At 41.8% G+C, this 17,979-nt stretch overlaps 1 protein-coding gene across 1 annotated transcript in view; it reads left to right on the top strand.

Annotated features, from left to right (window-relative positions):
- PLPP3 (phospholipid phosphatase 3) overlaps positions 1 to 17,979 on the top strand; it is a 68,735-nt gene that overhangs the window by 19,625 nt on the left and 31,131 nt on the right. The window contains exon 2 of the mRNA XM_032803138.2: positions 17,163 to 17,320. Coding sequence (XP_032659029.1) covers positions 17,163 to 17,320 — 158 coding nt within the window. The remainder of the gene's footprint in view (positions 1 to 17,162; positions 17,321 to 17,979) is intronic.

Here is a 17,979-nt window from a genome sequence, read left to right as displayed (position 1 = left end):
TAAAGATAGAATCATAGATTATTAGGGTTGGAAGGGACCTCAGGAGATCATCTAATCCAACTCTGTGCTTAAAGCAGGACCAATCCTCAAATGGCCCCCTCAAGAATTGAACTCATAACTCTGGGTTTAGCAGGCCACTACTCAAAGCCACTGAGCTATCACTCCCCCCCACTTTTAGTAATCCTTTACTCTAGGAGTTTACAACAGAGTGTAAGACAAGATACAGGAGATGGATATAGACAGACCAGGGTGTACAGTGAGGCAATATTTATTAGTCAGCATGATAGGCATTGATCTCAGCACAACAGCGGTCTTATCTGTAAACACCTATGCATTGAAATCAGAGGAACGCCTCGTTTGCTTAAAGTTAAGCATGTGCATAGGTGTCTGCAGTATCAAAACTTTAGTAGACCAAAATCTGGGTTGTAAAGTGATAACAGCATTTGGTTTGCAGTATGAACATGCATGGTACAAAAACCACAACAGATATAAACCTGCATTTCCTAATAACAGCTATCTGGAACAAAAGGATTACAAGGGACAGGGTCAACTATCACATTTATGTCAGGTTTTGGTTTTTTTGCTTACTATTTAGGTGTTACAAATAATGCCTAAAATGAGTGCAACTGAAAAAGATTAGAGTAGAAAAATATTTTTCTTTTCTCCCCCCCCTGCCCCCGTTTGTTTACACTGTGCATCCAACTGCACAGGGAGTCTTGTCACTGACTTCAGTGGATCCAGGATTTCTGCATATAGTCAGTTTCACTATTTCCCCGTGCAGTCCTGCAGTCTTGCTTCATGTGAGTAGATCTCTTTGTGCCAGTCTTGCAATGCATTACTGAATTGGGGGCATTTGTCATTTTCTCCTCTTGTTTATGAGACACTTTCACACTACAACCGGGAAGAAAAATATTTTTATTAACATAGAACAAAATGTGATGGTAAAACCACAAAAATTAGCAGGGGGGGGTCTCAGTGGGAAGCCTGAAATTACTTTTAAATCATCTCCCTGTATTGTTTTTGAAATCAGCTAGATTAAAGCTTCCCCTATTCCTTCAAAATCAGATTAATTGGAGCAGTACACCTGCCATTGTATTACCTTCCTGCCGGAGTGTAGTATTATGGAACGGTTGACAGACTATTTAACATGTATATTTAATATTAGGCTTAATGTAATAACAAATATACCTCTGCAGAGCTCTGATTGATCTGCTGAATGGCATCCAAAATACTAAACTCACTGGGTGCCTGAGGGCATGTCCATAGCAACACTAATCAGTTGTTAGATATGCGTTATCATTTTTCCATTCTTTTGTTTCCTATCTTCCAATGGATTCCCACTATAGGCTTCCAGAAGAGGCTGCCTCTTAGCTATGAGATTGGAACCAAATCCAAGATAGGCATGAAAGTCCCTATGCTTTTTCCTGGGTTATGGCAAGCAGAACAGCCGGGAGGGACAATGGTGGCACAATCTATCAGCACATTGTTCTCAGAACTAAGAGCTTGCGAACAAGATGAGTCATTGGTTTTACGGTGCCTCTGCAAGTTGTTGGCTAGTGCAGGATGCAGATGAAGATTGGCTATCAAAACAATGCATTCGATCCAGGGACTGTAGAAGCGCTATACAAATCATTAGAGTGTGTCAAGTAGGATAAGAAAGAAGAGACCTTGACTCTTAGTTTTCACCTGGCAAACCAATCATTGTGATAAATTGGGGTATTTGGAAATCTGTTATTATTTTTAGCCCGTTCAGATGACTGTGGGTCAAGAGAGCGAACAATCCTTAAATCATAGGTTTTTTGCACAAAATTGCAGTTCTACGTTTCCTAAAAAATGTATCATTTAGAGGAATTTTTATAACAGTGCACATCAAAAAAAATTTCAAAAAAATTGCCACTTAGCCTATGAGTGAAGAATATCCTTTTAATAAGATCTCTTGAATAGCTGCACTTTTGCTCATTATTTTTTTCTGATTTATGATTGAAAGGTTCAAATTCTGCATATACTCAGATCATATGTAGAGCCGTTCAATCCCATGAAAGTCAAAGATGACAGTGCAGCCCATTGTTGTGCACATGGCCCTTTAGGCTTGATCCACAAAGAATATGAACCTGTTATAGCTGCCAGCTAGAAGAATTAGTCTTTTATCTCTGGCTACAGAAGCTCATGCTTTAGTTCTGGAGGTCCTGGGTTCAGGGCCATCCTTACCCATACGCAAAGTACGCAACTGCATAGAGCACCTGGTGCCCTACGTAGCTGCGTGCTGCTCCAGCCCCTGTCTTGCCTCTTCCCCGTGGCCTCTGCCCCACCTCTTCCCTATGGCCCCCTCCTCTGTCCCACCTCTTCCCAGCCCCGCCCCCACTCCCCTGAGCTCTGCAGCAGGGCTGGGGCTGCACTCATCGGTGGTGGGAGTGCAGTGACCAGGCCCCAGCCGTACCACTGTTGAGTGCTGGGGGTAGTTTCCCCCTGCCCCTCAAGCCAGCCCTGCCCCTAGTCCCCACGGAGGCCTGGGGCCTGCTCCTCATCCCCACCCCCGCAGATGCCTGGGGCCAGGCCCCCTGCTGCCCCCTGCAAAGGCCTGGGGCCCGCCCCCCGCTCCTCCCCGCAAAGGGAACACCAGTGACACTAACCAACCATAGATTCATAGACTCTAGGACTGGAAGGGACCTCGAGAGGTCATCGAGTCCAGTCCCCTGCCCTCATGGCAGGACCAAATACTGTCTAGACCATACCTGAGAGACATTTATCTAACCTACTCTTAAATATCTCCAGAGATGGAGATCCCACAACCTCCATAAGCAATTTATTCCACTTTGAAGGATGTTAATGCTCAGGAAAAAGTAGGATCCTTTGGTTAAAGATTGTAGTGTTTATAAAATAGATTCACTCCCTGAAAACTCCCAGGCATGACTCAGTTTGTATGCCTATCCGGTGCCATGGGGAAGCAAAGAGACATAGCCTAGTGGGTGGGTAATGAGCAGTTTAATTCCAGCCATCAAGGTTAAGGATTAATGTAAATTTTGCTCAGTTAAATTGGATTGTAGCATGGTGCCTTCCAGTGATGGAAACTCATAATTATTTCTTAATCATTAATTAATTCCTACATAGTTGCGAAATAACTGCCTCCATGCATCATGCTTCACTGAATGTTAGATGGAGAATGCTTCTTTGTTAGTAATAGGAGTAACATGTGCATTCTTGGTAGGGGAGGTGGCACTTTAACATTGAGAAGTGCAGGAAGAAAGCAATTTGGTGCATATGATTGCGGGAGGAGGAAGGGAGAGATTTTTCCAACTAGTATGATAGTGAGTGAAAAATGACACCATGTCTCATAGTGTTGAGGGCAACTGGTTGAGCCTTTGCTGGGATTTTAGGTTGCTTTTAGAAAGGTGTTGACAGGGGAAATAATAGTGGGTTTGATATATACAGGAGCCTCTGTGCCTCTGAAGATCTACATTGAAATTCTAATCAAGTCATAAAGAAAATGAGCTGCATTGTCACAACCTGGTTCCCTAGGGAACGTTTGCCTACAGAAATAAAAACCCCTTCAAAGTATGGCACAACTGTGCTCATGAAAGAGAGCAACAGTGAAATGACTGGGCTTGTATCAGATTTAGGGCCCTATCCTTCAGTTCTCATTCAGGCAAAACAGCCACTGACTGGGCAAAACATGAATTCCATGGGAGGTTTTGCCTGGGAAAAAATGGCGAGATCAGGCTCATTGATTTGTGTCCTATTAGCAGAAAGCATGAGGAAGCTTGTTCGGTACTCTCCTACCACCTGTCATGGTAATATCTCCTTTCCCGAGCACCACAAAAGTTCACTACTTTAAAAAAAATCAATTGAAATCAGCATATGAAGTTTGGTGTGTGGGGCGCATACGTCTTGACATTAACTACCTGTGAATCATCCAGCAGCATGTTAATTGGTACCCTTAATAGATTAAGATCTGGCATCAAGTCTGCATGTAATTACAAGCCACACACAGAAAAGACCGAGGCAGCTAATGAACTCTTGCCAAACCTGAGCTCAGTTTGCGAAACTTTTGAAGTTTGCTGGCCTTTCAACAGTTTATATAGTAAGCATATTGAAAAGCATCAAATCTTTCCTTTTGACAGGATTTAATAAAGGTTAGTTTGTTGAATAACTAAGACCCTCCAAGGCCCAGTCTGAGGACTAAAGCATCTATTTGCTTATTTTTAAATGAGGCAGTGATTGGAAATAGAAGACATTCCTCAGAATTCTCAGAGATCCTGTCTCTTAACAGGAGCCAGGACTATTCCTTTTTAAGAAAATAGACTATTTTATTAGAAATCATGAAATAGTTTTAATGGTGTGGAAAAAATGCTTTCATGTAATTAGAATGTTTAAAATACTTGGCTGTGAAAAGATATTTAAAATGCATTCTCCATATCTATACTAGGCTCAATGTTATAAGGTAGGTGGTAAAGGAGTTTGAGAATGTTACTCTCTGGGAAGGAAGTATACATTTTAATGAACTCTGGGAGCCGTATTGTGCAATGCTGAATTCAGATGTTATTTGTGCTTTTCTCGTAGTTGCTGTGGCATTTGCTTAGTGCTTTGTTCCTGTGATTAGATTTCAGCCTGAGTGCTTCTCCTCCTCTATTCATGTCTAATTTTACAAAGGGAGTTGATGTGGAGGAAAAACAATTTCCATGAAAACCTATGATTTTCAGGCAAACATACCAGGCTGATTTCATGGCAGTACCATGGTGAAGAGGAATAATGTTACTTGGCACTAAGCCCTTCAGAAAAAAATGGAGAGAACAGTGAAGGCTTTGTCGAAATTTACCGCAATAAAGAAAAGGGACTGCCATTCCCTTGGGCTTCTTTAACCTTTTTTCCCCAATTTATTCACACATTGCTTGACAGTGGGGCACTGCATTGTTACAAGAGGTCTGAAAAGGGAAGTTGGGAGTTATCCATTTTTGTGTTTAAAAGAACACTACACACATTGTGTCCTGGGAGTACAAGTGAATAGCAGGCTAGCTGCTGCCTGTACCATTAGAGTTAGGAACAAACGTGGGCCTGATTTAAACTGTAATCGATGAAAACGTGTGCATAAACCAGCACATGACCTGCCTGCTTGCAAAACGCAACTGGGCAAAGCATCAGCCCTTCGAATGCATTGCTATTGCCGTTACAGTGTCAACTTCAGCTGCATTATGGTAGGAGCTAGTTTGATAAGGGTGGGAAATTGTTCCAGAGTGTAAGCTAAGATGACATAGTAAAAATCTATTGCTGCTCCTTGCTTATATGGAAGCCGGGGCCTGTATTTTTGAAAGCAGGTAATATATTTTTAAGTGCCCAGCTTGAAACACCTACAAGGGGCCTAGTTTTCAGAATGTAGTTGCTCAGCAATTTCTAAAAAAACAAATCCATTTAAGGTACCTGCAATTTGGGCACCCAAAAATGGAAGTGCTCATAATCCCTAGTCGCTTTTGAAAATCTCAACCCAAAGAATATTGGGAATATAAATAATGTGCAGGCAAATTAGTTGCCTATGAACCTTTCCACAGAGTGGCAGGAACGTCAGGGTGGAGAATTCATCCTCCGCTGGTAATGGCTTGTGAGGGATTTTTCAGTCCTATAGACAGTGGCTTTCCCTTTCACTGTAGGTTTTCTAGCTACTTCACACTGGAGTAATTGAAACCATGAAAGGTCTATCAGTTCACTGTGATGTGGTTGTGTATGAACCTGTGTACCCACAAAGCAAATCCAGGAGACTTAGCACTTCTGTATTCCCAGTGAAACCAGGAGATTGAGGAGACTGAAACAGGATTTTCCAAGATTTAAATTTCATTCCTAGTTAAAATGGCTCTAAGGGGACATCTGATTTAGTTCTGCTCTCCCTGTTATCCATTTAACAGTTGTCCATATCCTCAAGGCACTATGGTTGCTATGGGTATCTGGTTTGCAGCTTCCAGGCAAGCTCCTCACCTGAAGGAGAACATGAGTTGGTATGAGAAAAGAATGGGCAAAGATTGGGGGCAAGGCATTCAGAACACGGCCCATAATCTGTGTGGGCAACTTGGTTCATCAGTCCTTTCTCAGGAAAGCGCCCATGGACCTCAATAAGGATTGAGTAACGACCTCAGTGCTGGCCTTTTGATAAGAAAGTGTTTATTGAGGCCTGGTCTACACACACAATAACTATTTCAGTTAGGGGTGTGTTTTTTTTAACTGATATCTTTAGATCAATGTGACCTCTAGTGTGGACACTGTTATTGTGGTATAAAGGTGTCTTATAACAATGTATCTTATTCCCCTTCCTCAATGGTAATAAGCTATACTGATATAATCACCTTTATGCTAATATAACTGTATCCACGCTGTGTGTGTGTGTGTGTACTGCTTTAACTACAACAGCAAAGTTTTAAACTGGTACATCTTCAGTGTGTAGACAAAGCTTGTTAGGGTCTGATCAAAAGTTCATTAAAGCCAAACTCCTGGTAATGTCAATGGGCTTTTGACTGGTCCCTTAAATACCTGCCCTTTTCTCTTTGTTGTGTGATGCATATTGCTTCATGGACAGGTCTGTGGAAAATGTACCAACCCTTGATTATCTGGCGGGCATGTGGGGTGAGGGGAGGAGGAGGGGAGTGGGAGGGGGAAGTTTCACTTCCACTTAATCGTGGAAGTTGTGTAATACCATTTATTCCTGGGGAACTTCCAAAAAAAGTGTATTATTTAAGGCAAATATAGCAAGAGGAAATAAATTATAAATAAAAAGTGTGATTAGTGAACTTTTAAGTAGAAGGTCAAAAGGGTTTTTTTGGACTACAGACTTTTTAAGCTTTCAGTACTTGTATTTAGTTACAGAGTTATATCGCTCCATTATTTGTGCAGGTGACTGCTGCTTCAAATCTGAAGAAGGTTTCTGCCTTTACAATAGGTACATTGACAGAGCTGGATCAGAAAGCTCCTCGCTGCAATCTTCAGTGCTACAAGTCTGGGGCTTGTTGTATCCTGAGCAGGCTGGAAAAGGAAAGTTGCTCCAAAAACATGCGTAATTACAGTTGAAATGCTTGGACAGGAATCTCAGGGGGAGAGCAAACAAAGCTTGAGAGTAAAACAGATGAAACTGAAAATTTAATTTAAAAAAAGGCCACACATGGAGAAGGTGAACTGGTTTCATTTTCATTTCCAAAAGCTTCTGCATTCACCTTTTTGTTTTTTTTTCAATATATATGAAGTTTTGTGAATGTCAAAATGTGGACTCATGGAATTGCAGGGATGTTATAATGAATGTTGTATGAAAAGTAGCCAGGGGTTATAGCTTATGCTGTTTTAGGGCAGTGTACTGAGATATTGAGGCCACTGTGTGTTATTTGCATATATATTAAAGGCAAACTCCATCAGTCCCTATTCACAGGAATAACTCCATTAAATTTCAGCATATGTAACAACTGATGGAATAGACCTAATCCTGCCACCTCTCTTTGCACACAACTCACATTGACCTCAGTAGCAAGATCTGGTCCATAATTACAATAAAAAGTCTCTGAGTACTTGGGTTGTTCATGATTCCTATTTGTGTCAATGGGAGTACTGTTTCTCAAGGAGGGAACAGATTCCATTTACTCTTAAACCAGTTTAAAGAAGAGCTCCCAGGTTTCCTTGAAAGAATATAATTTGGGCTTTGTGGAATTCCTTCTTTCCCACCCCCACCACCTCTGCCCCCCAAATTATGAACTTAATCATGGGTTTCAAATCCAGAGGCCTTATGTGGTCTCAGGCCCTTCCATTGGAATGACAAGTCATAGTAGAGCAATTTATACACAAACATGAGCAAGTCATGATGAAGCAAAACTCAGTCCAAAATTCCATTGACCAATATAGTAAACTACATTCACTACATTCATAACTGAAAACATAATAATCTCCTCAGAATATTTTTCACATGGTGTATTTTCCATGAGTATCGGAGACATTGCAAACCCATTCTAAAACCATTTCCCATTCTAGCTGGGACATCCAAGGTCAGCCATGTCATATCTGTCTATTTCTTCCAAACTTTCAGATTTATAGAGGTGTCTTGTAAGATCTTGACACTCTGGGTTTTTACTGCATATCACATTTTATTTCTTGCTTTAGACCATCTTAAATGATGTCTTTGTTCCCATTCTTGTTGGGCTGCAGTTGACTGTGGTTTAGCATTTATAATAACTTTTGTATTTACCCTGTCCAACACTGGCTGTCCTGCCCATCTGGTCCTGTGTTTTAGCACATGAGCACAGAATTCTATATACACATGGGTAGTGTGTCTTGGATAAGGACTTTTAATTCTTATTGGTGCATTTTTATCCCTTACAAAAATAAATGCATACTTTAATATGTAAGCCTTTTTAGATATAGAACTGCAGGTAGAATTCCCAGGAGGAACAGGTGACTTTACTGCTTGATATTTTCTTCTTGTGTAATTTTCTTTCTTTCTTTGTATGTGTTGTTCACTTCAGTAAATAGATAGCAGACACTTTTAGAGGCCCAGTCTTGCTCCCACTAAAATCAAGGGCAAAACTCCCATTCATATAATTTAGAACAAGACCTGGCATCTTAAGATTCCAATAGTAGAGTGAAGCCTTTTCTGCTTAGACTTTGAATCAGAAAGAATTTGATGATGATCTGTCAGTGTGTGAGGATGATTTGCTATTCGTTTTAAATGTGTTTGCTACCAAGATCTTTTTATATAACCAGCCCAGAAAGCCCACACAGGTAATCACTGTCAGGATCTGACCTTTTAACAGTGTTATACTTACAGAGGTACCTCAGAATCTTGGAATTGTTCATTGCTGCTTTCCTGAAAAATGCATTTGACCAGTAGGTGGAGACATAGTTTGCCTTGGGCCAGCAGTTCCCAAATTATTGGTTCATGTATCCCAAAAAATTGTTGTGAAGTGATGGATGGAACATCAAGCTCAAGTACCACAAGTAAATTCCTGCCTTAGGCCTCAGCACTCCAGTGGGATTCTCTACACCAGTGGTTTTCAACCTGTTTTCATGTGTGGGCCCCTAAAATATTTCGAATAGAGGTGCAGACCCCTTTGGAAATCTTAGACATAGTCTGTGGACCCCCAGTCCATAGGTTGAAAATCACTGCTCTACACCAAATCACAGTCTCATTCACTTCAGAAGGAATACACATGTGCATAAGGGTCATTAGTAGCACATCTCTTTGGGACTGTAAACATACAGGGACGTACATGCAGGAGTTAAATATTCTTTCCTTCCAGGTTATATGACGCAGACTGCAAGTATCATGTGGGAAAACAGAGAGAGATTAATGTTGCTCAGAAAACATGAATAACGAGCTCATTGCAAATAATTAGACAGCAAGATTCATGTCTTGATCACAGCCTGCACTACTTTCCCATTAGCACACCTCTAGGCTCTGTAGCAGGTGATGGACTTGGCGGTTTGTCCATGCTTAAGTTAAATTATGTCTCTACCTATTGGCTTAAATGCAGTTAATAATGGTAGTAAAAAAAGGTGAAATGAAATACCACCCCTCTTGTAAGCAGGAGGGACGCCAGACCAAACTAACACAAACAGAAACAAAGCTGAGTGAGTTGTGTAGCAAAATCTGTTGTGAGGAGAAAATAAACTAAAGCCTGTATATTTTCCTTAAAATCCACATATGGTATCATATTACTTTTTCCATAAACAATCAAATTGAATAGCGAGTGATGACTTTCTATAAGATTTGTAGGATTCTAAAGCAGGCTTCTGACCCATATTAAATTGAGTAAAAGCAGCAGAGAATCCTGTGGCACCTTATAGACTAACAGACGTTTTGGATCATGAGCTTTCGTGGGTGAATACCCACTTTGTCAGACATTTATCTGACGAAGTGGGTATTCACCCACGAAAGCTCATGATCCAAAACGTCTGTTAGTCTACAAGGTGCCACAGGATTCTCTGCTGCTTTTACAGATTGAGACTAACACGGCTTCCCCTCTGATATTAAATTGAGTGGGGTTTTGGAGTCATTTTTATCCCTATTCATTTCTGTAGGACTTTCCTATAAGAGAAGTGGAACTGCTAATTGATTTGAATGGGGAGTTCTATTTAAATGGGGGTTGATGATAAAATTTGGCCACTTGTTAATGAAGTCAGATCAATTTCCATGTAGACAAGGACAGAGAGAGGTCTACTGGACTGCTGGAAACCAAAGGAATAACAGTTAAAAGAAGCAGACATTAAAATACGGAGCTAAAGCGATTTCATTTACTTTCAATAGGACACAAATATTAGTAATTTAGGCTGAGATTTCCATAGGAGTCTAAAGAAGTTAGGTATGCAGATTCATTGGGAGTTGGGCAGACTGCTTTCGAAATCGCAGCCTTAGGGCCCAATCCAACACCCACTGATGTCAACAGGATCCTTTCTATTGACTTCAGTAGGCATTGGCTCAGGCCCCTCAATTATTTTTACAGTTGATAAAAATCCTGCTGGTTTCATTGCAGTTTAAGCACCTTGATAAGGCTGGCATGGTAGGATTCCCTGTGCTTGACATGGGGGAGGCACCTTAATGCTCAAGTCTTCTTATAAATATTTATTTTCTAAATGAGCCATACTCAGACTATTTCACATTAGGAGCAGCAGCCAGGGCTAGTGCTTTCCTTGTCTGAAATGGCAATTCTTCTTGAAGAGCTGGGGAAAGTCTCAATAGGGGCCCACCTTAGTCTAATCTGGATTTTATCCAACCTTCAAAATCTGAAGAAATATTGTAAACCAAATAAGTTTTATACATTCCCAAGCCCAGCCATTAATTACTCTAAAAGGAACCCCTGTCACTTACATGTAACCCAAATATTTATACTCTGTGTCCTGAGTGAGGAATCAGATACACTACCCACCCCACCGTAGTATTCAAAGATCTTTTTCAACTATTAGGCTAGCACCCGAATGCAGTGAAACTTTAAAAACCTCTATGGGGTCTGAGCATTGTAGACTCTAAAGCAAATACAGGGCAGAATACTTGTAGCCATGGCTCAAGTAGCAATTCCTGACATTTAGCTGAGATGCCTATGATGGGAAATATAATTCTGGATGATTTGTGATGTCTAGGAAGAGCAAAGAGTAAAGATTCTTCCAAGGATTTTTGTTAAAAAAAAGACTGTGTTTAATTTAGTGCAAAGGTGAAGTTTTGGCTGGGAAGATCAGAGCTTCATGGCTGGGTCACCCCAGTAACACCTCCCACATTACTTTATCAATGGGTGGCCAATGAAAGCTTATCCTGTTTTTTTTGGGGTTTTTTTTTAAATCTGTGCAAGTGCTAGCTTTTCAAAGACTCCAAGTTTCAAAGCATTGAACCTAACACAGAATCCTTTCTTCAGCCTTTGATTTTATGCATGTTGGAAGCTGGTCAGTGAGTGCATGTGGTTTTTTTTTTTCCCCTATAGGTTGTTAGCATTCCCAGGAGGTATTGAAAATGAATTGATTGTTGGGACAAGGCATTAATAAACAGGGGAGGAGATGTCTCTCCTCAATGCTAGATTTCAAAACCTGATTGGTCTCCAGGATAATGTGCTTTATTAAATATAAAGGCAAATACATTTAAATCCTTTACTGAAATATCTTAGTGTAGGACACCAGCAGTGAGGGGTTAGAAAGTCGCTTTGACTTCCTCCCAACAAAAGTAACATAATTTTTCACTGCACAGCACCATGGAGTCCTGCAGTGCCTAACTGAATTCATTAATATCCACACCTGCTTCACGCTGCATTTAGCAGAGGCTCGATCCAGCTTCAAATGAAGTCAATGGCTAAACTCCCATTGGTTTTAATGGTCCAGGATCAGGCCTCAAGAGATTTCTGTTATGTTCATGGTTTGGGGCAGAGCCCTGTTGGGGAGCAGAGCATATCTAGTTCAGGGTGTGTGGTTGGAATTTCATTGTTATGTTATTACACCCAAAACTCTTTATATGACCTCAGGCTAGAAAGATGGTCCTGCAGTTAAGAGACTGGACTAGAAATCCAAAAAAAACTGGATTCATTTCCCATCTCTCTGCCAAAACGCCCTGTGTGACCCTGGGTAAATCCCTTAATTGCTCTATGCCTCAGTTTCCCTATAGGTAAAACGGGGATAATAGCACTTCCCTACTTTACAGGGGTCTGGTGAGGGCAAATCTGTGTGTGAATGCCTCAGGGCCAGGCTACACTACAGTGCTACATCTGCACAGCGTCGCTGTAGCGTGTCTAGTGAAGATGCACTGTGCAGATAGGAGGCTGCTCTCTTGTCGGTATAATTACTGCATCTTGGCGAGAAGCATAAGCCATGTTGGTGAGAGAGCCTCTCCTGCAGATGTAGTGCTAGTGTGGACTGTGCAAAACTTGCATCACTTGGGGGTTGAGGAGAGGCTTTTTCATACCATTGAGCAACATAAATCAGATCTACTTAAGCGGTAGTGCAGACCTGCCCTTGGGTAGTAGTGAAATTGTACTTTCTTGAAGCATTACAGTAAAGTTTGCCTGCCAATATCTGGGTGTTCAGAAGGGAACTGTCAGTACTAAAGACGATGTGATCGCTTTGCGCTGCAGCAGTATTAGAGGGAGGACAGGTTTATTCAAGCCAACCTTTCCCATGGAACTGAAAGCATAGATCAGACCTTTCCCATGGAACTGAAAGCATAGGTCTCACCCCCCTTTACCCCATCTGCCCCCCTCCCATTGGCCAGGGGTAAGGGGGCTGATGCTGGGGCTGCAGCTGGGAGGGTGTCTGGGGCTGGGAGCGGTGCTGCAGCGAGGGGCCGAGGCAGGATCTGGGCTGCGGTTTGGGCTGGCACCTGGGCCGGTGGCCGGGTGCAGAACAAAGATGTGGCCAGCATGAGAGGCTGGCGGCTGGTGCGAGGCCGGGAGCTGAGCTGAGCCACACCAAAGCTGGGGACAGTGCCAGGCGCAGGGCCGGGGAGTTGGTTATATGGCTGGGAGCGGAAGTGGAGTCAGGAGGGGCTGGATGACACTCCCTCCCAGCCACTGTGGGGGCTGGCTTGGCCCTGCCCTAACCATGCTATACCCCCCGTTTGTTCCTCCGTGCCCTTTTGGGGTGGGAGGGGGTGCCCCACAGTTTGGGGATTGCTGGCATAGATGAACATGAGCCATGGACAGAAGCACCAGGATAAATAGCTACCAGAGATCATTTTAGGATGGAGTGGTCATTCCATTGGTACAATCTATTGCCTACTACATGGATTAACCAATCGCCTTGGTATGGACTTACCACCTCTCCCCTGCTTTCTAAGGGCTGCCTCTTTGACTGTCATTGCTTTCTAAACACTCTGAGGGCTTCTGCCATTGTCTTCTAGTGATATTAAGGGATCATGGAGGATGGTAGCTTTTAAAAGGTGGGTGCCTTAAAATGTTGTCCAAATCTTGAATTTGGATACACAAATCAGTTCATAAGGGCACAGCATGTACGTTTATGGGGAAGTGTCAATATGAGCATCCAAAATGAAAAATGTGGATGTCTTATTAAGATGCCACAGTGGAAAATTGGACTTTTTATTTTCCTTATGGCACTAGTACAGGAAAAGTGATGTGGCCAAACTTGCTATAACTTGATTGATTCAACTCCATTGTTTCACCCTCCATGACACTTGCCTTCTCTTTCTGATAGACAAGTGCAACCTCTCTAATCTGGAAGTCTTTAACTCTCTGGTGAATATTCCAGTGTAAATGGAAGCAGAATCAGGAGCATCTCTGTAAGGAACGCTCAAGGGACCTTTCCTTTGTTCCTTTACTGTGTTCTTTTTCATCCATAGCATCTTCAGTAAAATCCAGTCTCCAAATAGCTTCTGGTACCAGTACAGGCTTCCCTATGTTGCAGTCTCAGTGCTAACCATTGCCAGAAAGCATGTGAAGTGCCTGAAAGTGTGAGTGGTGACAGTCACTTAGACAATCTGTGCTCAGAGAGAGAATCTTTTCAAAGAAGGGCCATCTTTAGCAGAGTGTCTGGCAGCACATTCTTTATTACAAGAGTGGTGCCTTCTGTCACTTGGATAATAACCTTTGAAGGAACAGCCTCTAGCCCACAATCTAGAGTATATTATGTCTTCTAAGCAATATCCGTTGAGCTATTGAGGGTATGTTTATGCTTCTCTTGTAAAAAAGGAGAAAAGGAAAAAGAAAAGAAAGGAATCTGAGGTTACTGTTTTGCTGGAAAAATGTCAAGACTCTATTGGCAATATCCCACTAAACCACAAGTTTATAGGAGAGAAACAAAACCACTGGATTTTTCTGAACTGTGTCTATGTGCATTTTAGGCAAATATACCCAATGTATGCCACATATCCTCTTATTATAGCTGTGGCAATCAAATATATGATTGAACACACAGAAACACTACAACCTCATGCTGTTCAATGAATGAAGGGAAAACAAATCTTTATTATTCCTGGGTTCTTATAGTACATAGGAACACTATTGTTCGTTCGTTCGTTCTTTCTTTCTTTCTTTCAGATGTGTTTCATTGTTTGTGGGAGCATATGTTTTACAGACCTGTCATGTGAATGCTATTAAAAAGAGGAACTGGAGAAATAACAATAAGCCATGTAACTGTGGTATGTCCACTCCCCAAGTTCAACTGTTATGCTGCTGTTTCAAGTGGTGGTGAAACTGGCTTGCACCAAACTGAGTTAGCTTTTCTGGTGCGATTTTTCATCAGGCTACTCTGGGTCTTTAAAGAAGGCTATTAATATCATATTGCCAGCTTAAGAGGTACCTTTCAGAGCCAAACTGGCTAGGTTTCAAAACTCTTTGAGAGCAGAATGAAGATGAGCTGGATCCACATGAGATGTCCCATTTTATTTGCAAAGCCTGAGATGAGTTGACAAGAGGAATAGTTCTGAGACATTTATTCACGATTTCATTAGTGAGTTGGAAAACAGACAGCCCATTGCAGGCAGCCTGGATCTCTGTGTGTTTAATATTACCAGCTCCTTATATTCTTATAGAAAATCACACACACAGTAACCCAGAACACTGTGCCAAATTGTGGTCTTGGCTATATGTGAGAAACTGAGAACAGAATTTAGCTCTGTGTGTGTGTGTGTGTGTGAGAGAGAGAGAGAGAGAGAGAGAGAGAGAGAGAGAGACCTTTTTCAGAGTATAGTTATGCATTTCACATTGTGAATCATTTATTTAAGGCAATCAGCAGAAAGTAATAACTATGGATTAGAAAAATCTGTTAAAACAGAATGAAGGAACTCCAAAACAGATTACAAAATGTCAGCACCTTAACTTGTTTACACACAAATTGAAACCATTTTTAAAATGAGCCTTTGATTTTACCTTTCTGGACAAAATCCTTCACTAATTACAGAGTAGCTGTTTATGACAGCAGTAAAACTTTGCTCTAGGCAAATCAAGTGAAAACCAGGAAGCAACATTTCTTAATTTAAGAGAAAAAAATCTAATCATTTTAAAGTTGTAGGAGTGTAAACTAGAACTCAGACATTTAACCCAGTTAGTGGTCAATAAATATTCCATGACACTTTTTGCAGCAGTAGGGTGAGCAGTCCTGGTGTTTTAGCCAAATGCCAACTTGGATAATTACATTTTGCTTACCTAAATGCTATCCCCTGTAGTTTCAGTCAAACGTTGTTGCTATTTGCGTCATGTCCCAAACTGTTAAGTAGTGTTGCTGCATTGTTAAATTGTTTTTTGTTTTACCTCAGTGGGGCTATTATTTCAGAGATGGAAGAAGATTTTCCTATATGTGTAGTTGTAAATCACTTTGAAAGGGTTACAAAGAGCTTTTGGATCAAATGGACTGATCCTGCTGTTATTGAAGTCAACTGCAAAACACTTGGTGAAACCGAGGCACATAGATGTGTTAAGTGGCCTGCCCATACTCATCTAGGATCAGCGACAGAACTATGAAAGATTTCCAATTCTCTACTCTAACTTCTAGACAAGGGATCGGCAACGTTTGGCATGCAGCCCACCAGGGTAAGCCCCCTGGAGGGCCGGACCAGTTTGTTTACCTGGCGCGTCCGCAGGTACAGCCGATCGCAGCTCCCTCGGCCCAAGCTGCTTCCCACCGCCCCCAATGGCCTGGAGTGGTGAACCGTGGCCAGTGGGAACTGCGATTGGCTGAACCTGCAGACGCGGCAAGTAAACAAACTGACTCGGCCCACCAGGGGGCTTACCCTGGCGGGCTGCGTGCCAAACATTGCCGATCCCTGTTCTAGACAATGCTACGTTCCTCTGAAATAGCATTATTATTGTTGTTATTGAATTATACAATTCTAAGTTTTATTAGCTTGTATTAGAACCAGTTTCTATTGGTCTGTGACCATATATTGTATATCTGGTTTGAAGTTCCAGCTACAGTGTGCAATTAAGGTCTTTAAAACAATGTTTTAAAAAGGCATTTCTCATGGTTGCAGCCAATAGGATCTGATGTAGTTTCACCAGCTATTGTAGATGGCTGGATAGATGCTGTGTTTGACTAGCATTCAAAAAGCGTTCAAAGAGAGGTTGTGCTAATGATGTTTATATCCTTTGTCCACATTGGCCAGGCAAACTGTGTTGGAACCCCTTTAAGACACAGAGGTATATTAACCATGGAAATGCAGCTTTGTTTTGTTTTTTAAACACTGTATCAAAGCCAGTGTAGATGGGGCTTGGCCTGGTCAATATGGCAGGAAAAGCATGATCTGATATTTGATCATTTGAGTTTGTTTATTCAGCAACTCCTCCTACAGCCCTGCTGAACTCAGCTTCCATCATGTCATGTCAGAGAGATATTTTGGTGCTCTGGTCGCAGCACCAGGCACTCTGTGGGGAATAGTATCATATTCTTTTCCATGCTTTCTTGCAGTGATGCTGTTGGCATTCATTCCTGTAAGTTAATATTTGCAGTGCGCAAGGCTTCACTGGGACCATGCACCATGTACATCTGATAACCATAGCAGAATAGGTACTTTCCCCCAGGAGAAACTCAATAAAACAGTTCCCAACACTATGCACTTTGGAAATGGATTAGGAAAAAAAGAGAAGCATCATCAAAGTTGTGGTGCATTGTGTTTGACGGAGTTCTTGGGGAGGGCTCTTTGTTGCTTTTTGTTCGTATGTGTCCATGTTACTGATTTTTTTCTTTTGTGTTGTTCTCTGTTGTTTGTCTTTTCTCTTCCCTAGCCGGTCTACCCTTTCTGATAATTGAAACGAGCACAATACAGCCGTACCAAAGGGGGTTTTACTGCAACGATGAGAGTATCAAGTACCCTTTGAAAATGGGTGAGACGATTAACGACGCTGTTCTGTGTGCTGCAGGGATTCTCATTGCCATCCTTGCGGTAAGTGGAATCGGTCACACTCTTCTGCCCCTCTCTGACAGGACTGTATGTTTGTGTCGTCTCCTAGGCAGGTAATGCCAACAGGGCCCTATTGACACTCCCAGACAGCGTGCCAATCAACACAAAAAAACTATTCTAAATTAATTGCTGAGCACAGATTTTCTAAGGATTGGGAGTTAGGACTGTGCCTGGAACAAGTTAAAAAAAATCTTCTCAACAGCAACAAGGACAAGATGGTGTTGGTAATAGGATATGAAGCCTTTCACCTCTGGGTCAGTTGTTCAAAATCAGTCCAGGTTAGTGACTGAAACTCATTACCAGCCAAACACAGTCTGGTGTCCCTGGTGAAATTAATCCGTTAATAATTTGGTGGGTAGCTGAGGGTTGATTTGCTTCATTTGTGGCAGAAGATCTCCCCATTTCAAATACGGTTATACTAATAAGCACTGACCTGTATGCAGACAGTTGAAGGAGAGAAACTAAAAGGCTTAAGGTCTGCTCCAGCACCTATTGAAACCAGGCAGTTTTTCTGTTGATTTGAAATGGATGGGGACTGATGAGACTGGCCTCCTGTCCCAATGCAAGAAGCCCTTTCCATATCAGATTATCAGCATAGGGAAGCATCATCCTATTGATGTGCCTTTACTGAGTATATGAGG

Source organism: Chelonoidis abingdonii, chromosome 7 (assembly GCF_003597395.2).
Source record: "Chelonoidis abingdonii isolate Lonesome George chromosome 7, CheloAbing_2.0, whole genome shotgun sequence".
In the NCBI taxonomy this organism is placed as follows: domain Eukaryota; kingdom Metazoa; phylum Chordata; order Testudines; family Testudinidae; genus Chelonoidis; species Chelonoidis abingdonii.
Note: the sequence above shows the minus strand (reverse complement) of the source record. Positions and strands in the feature narration are given on the sequence as shown.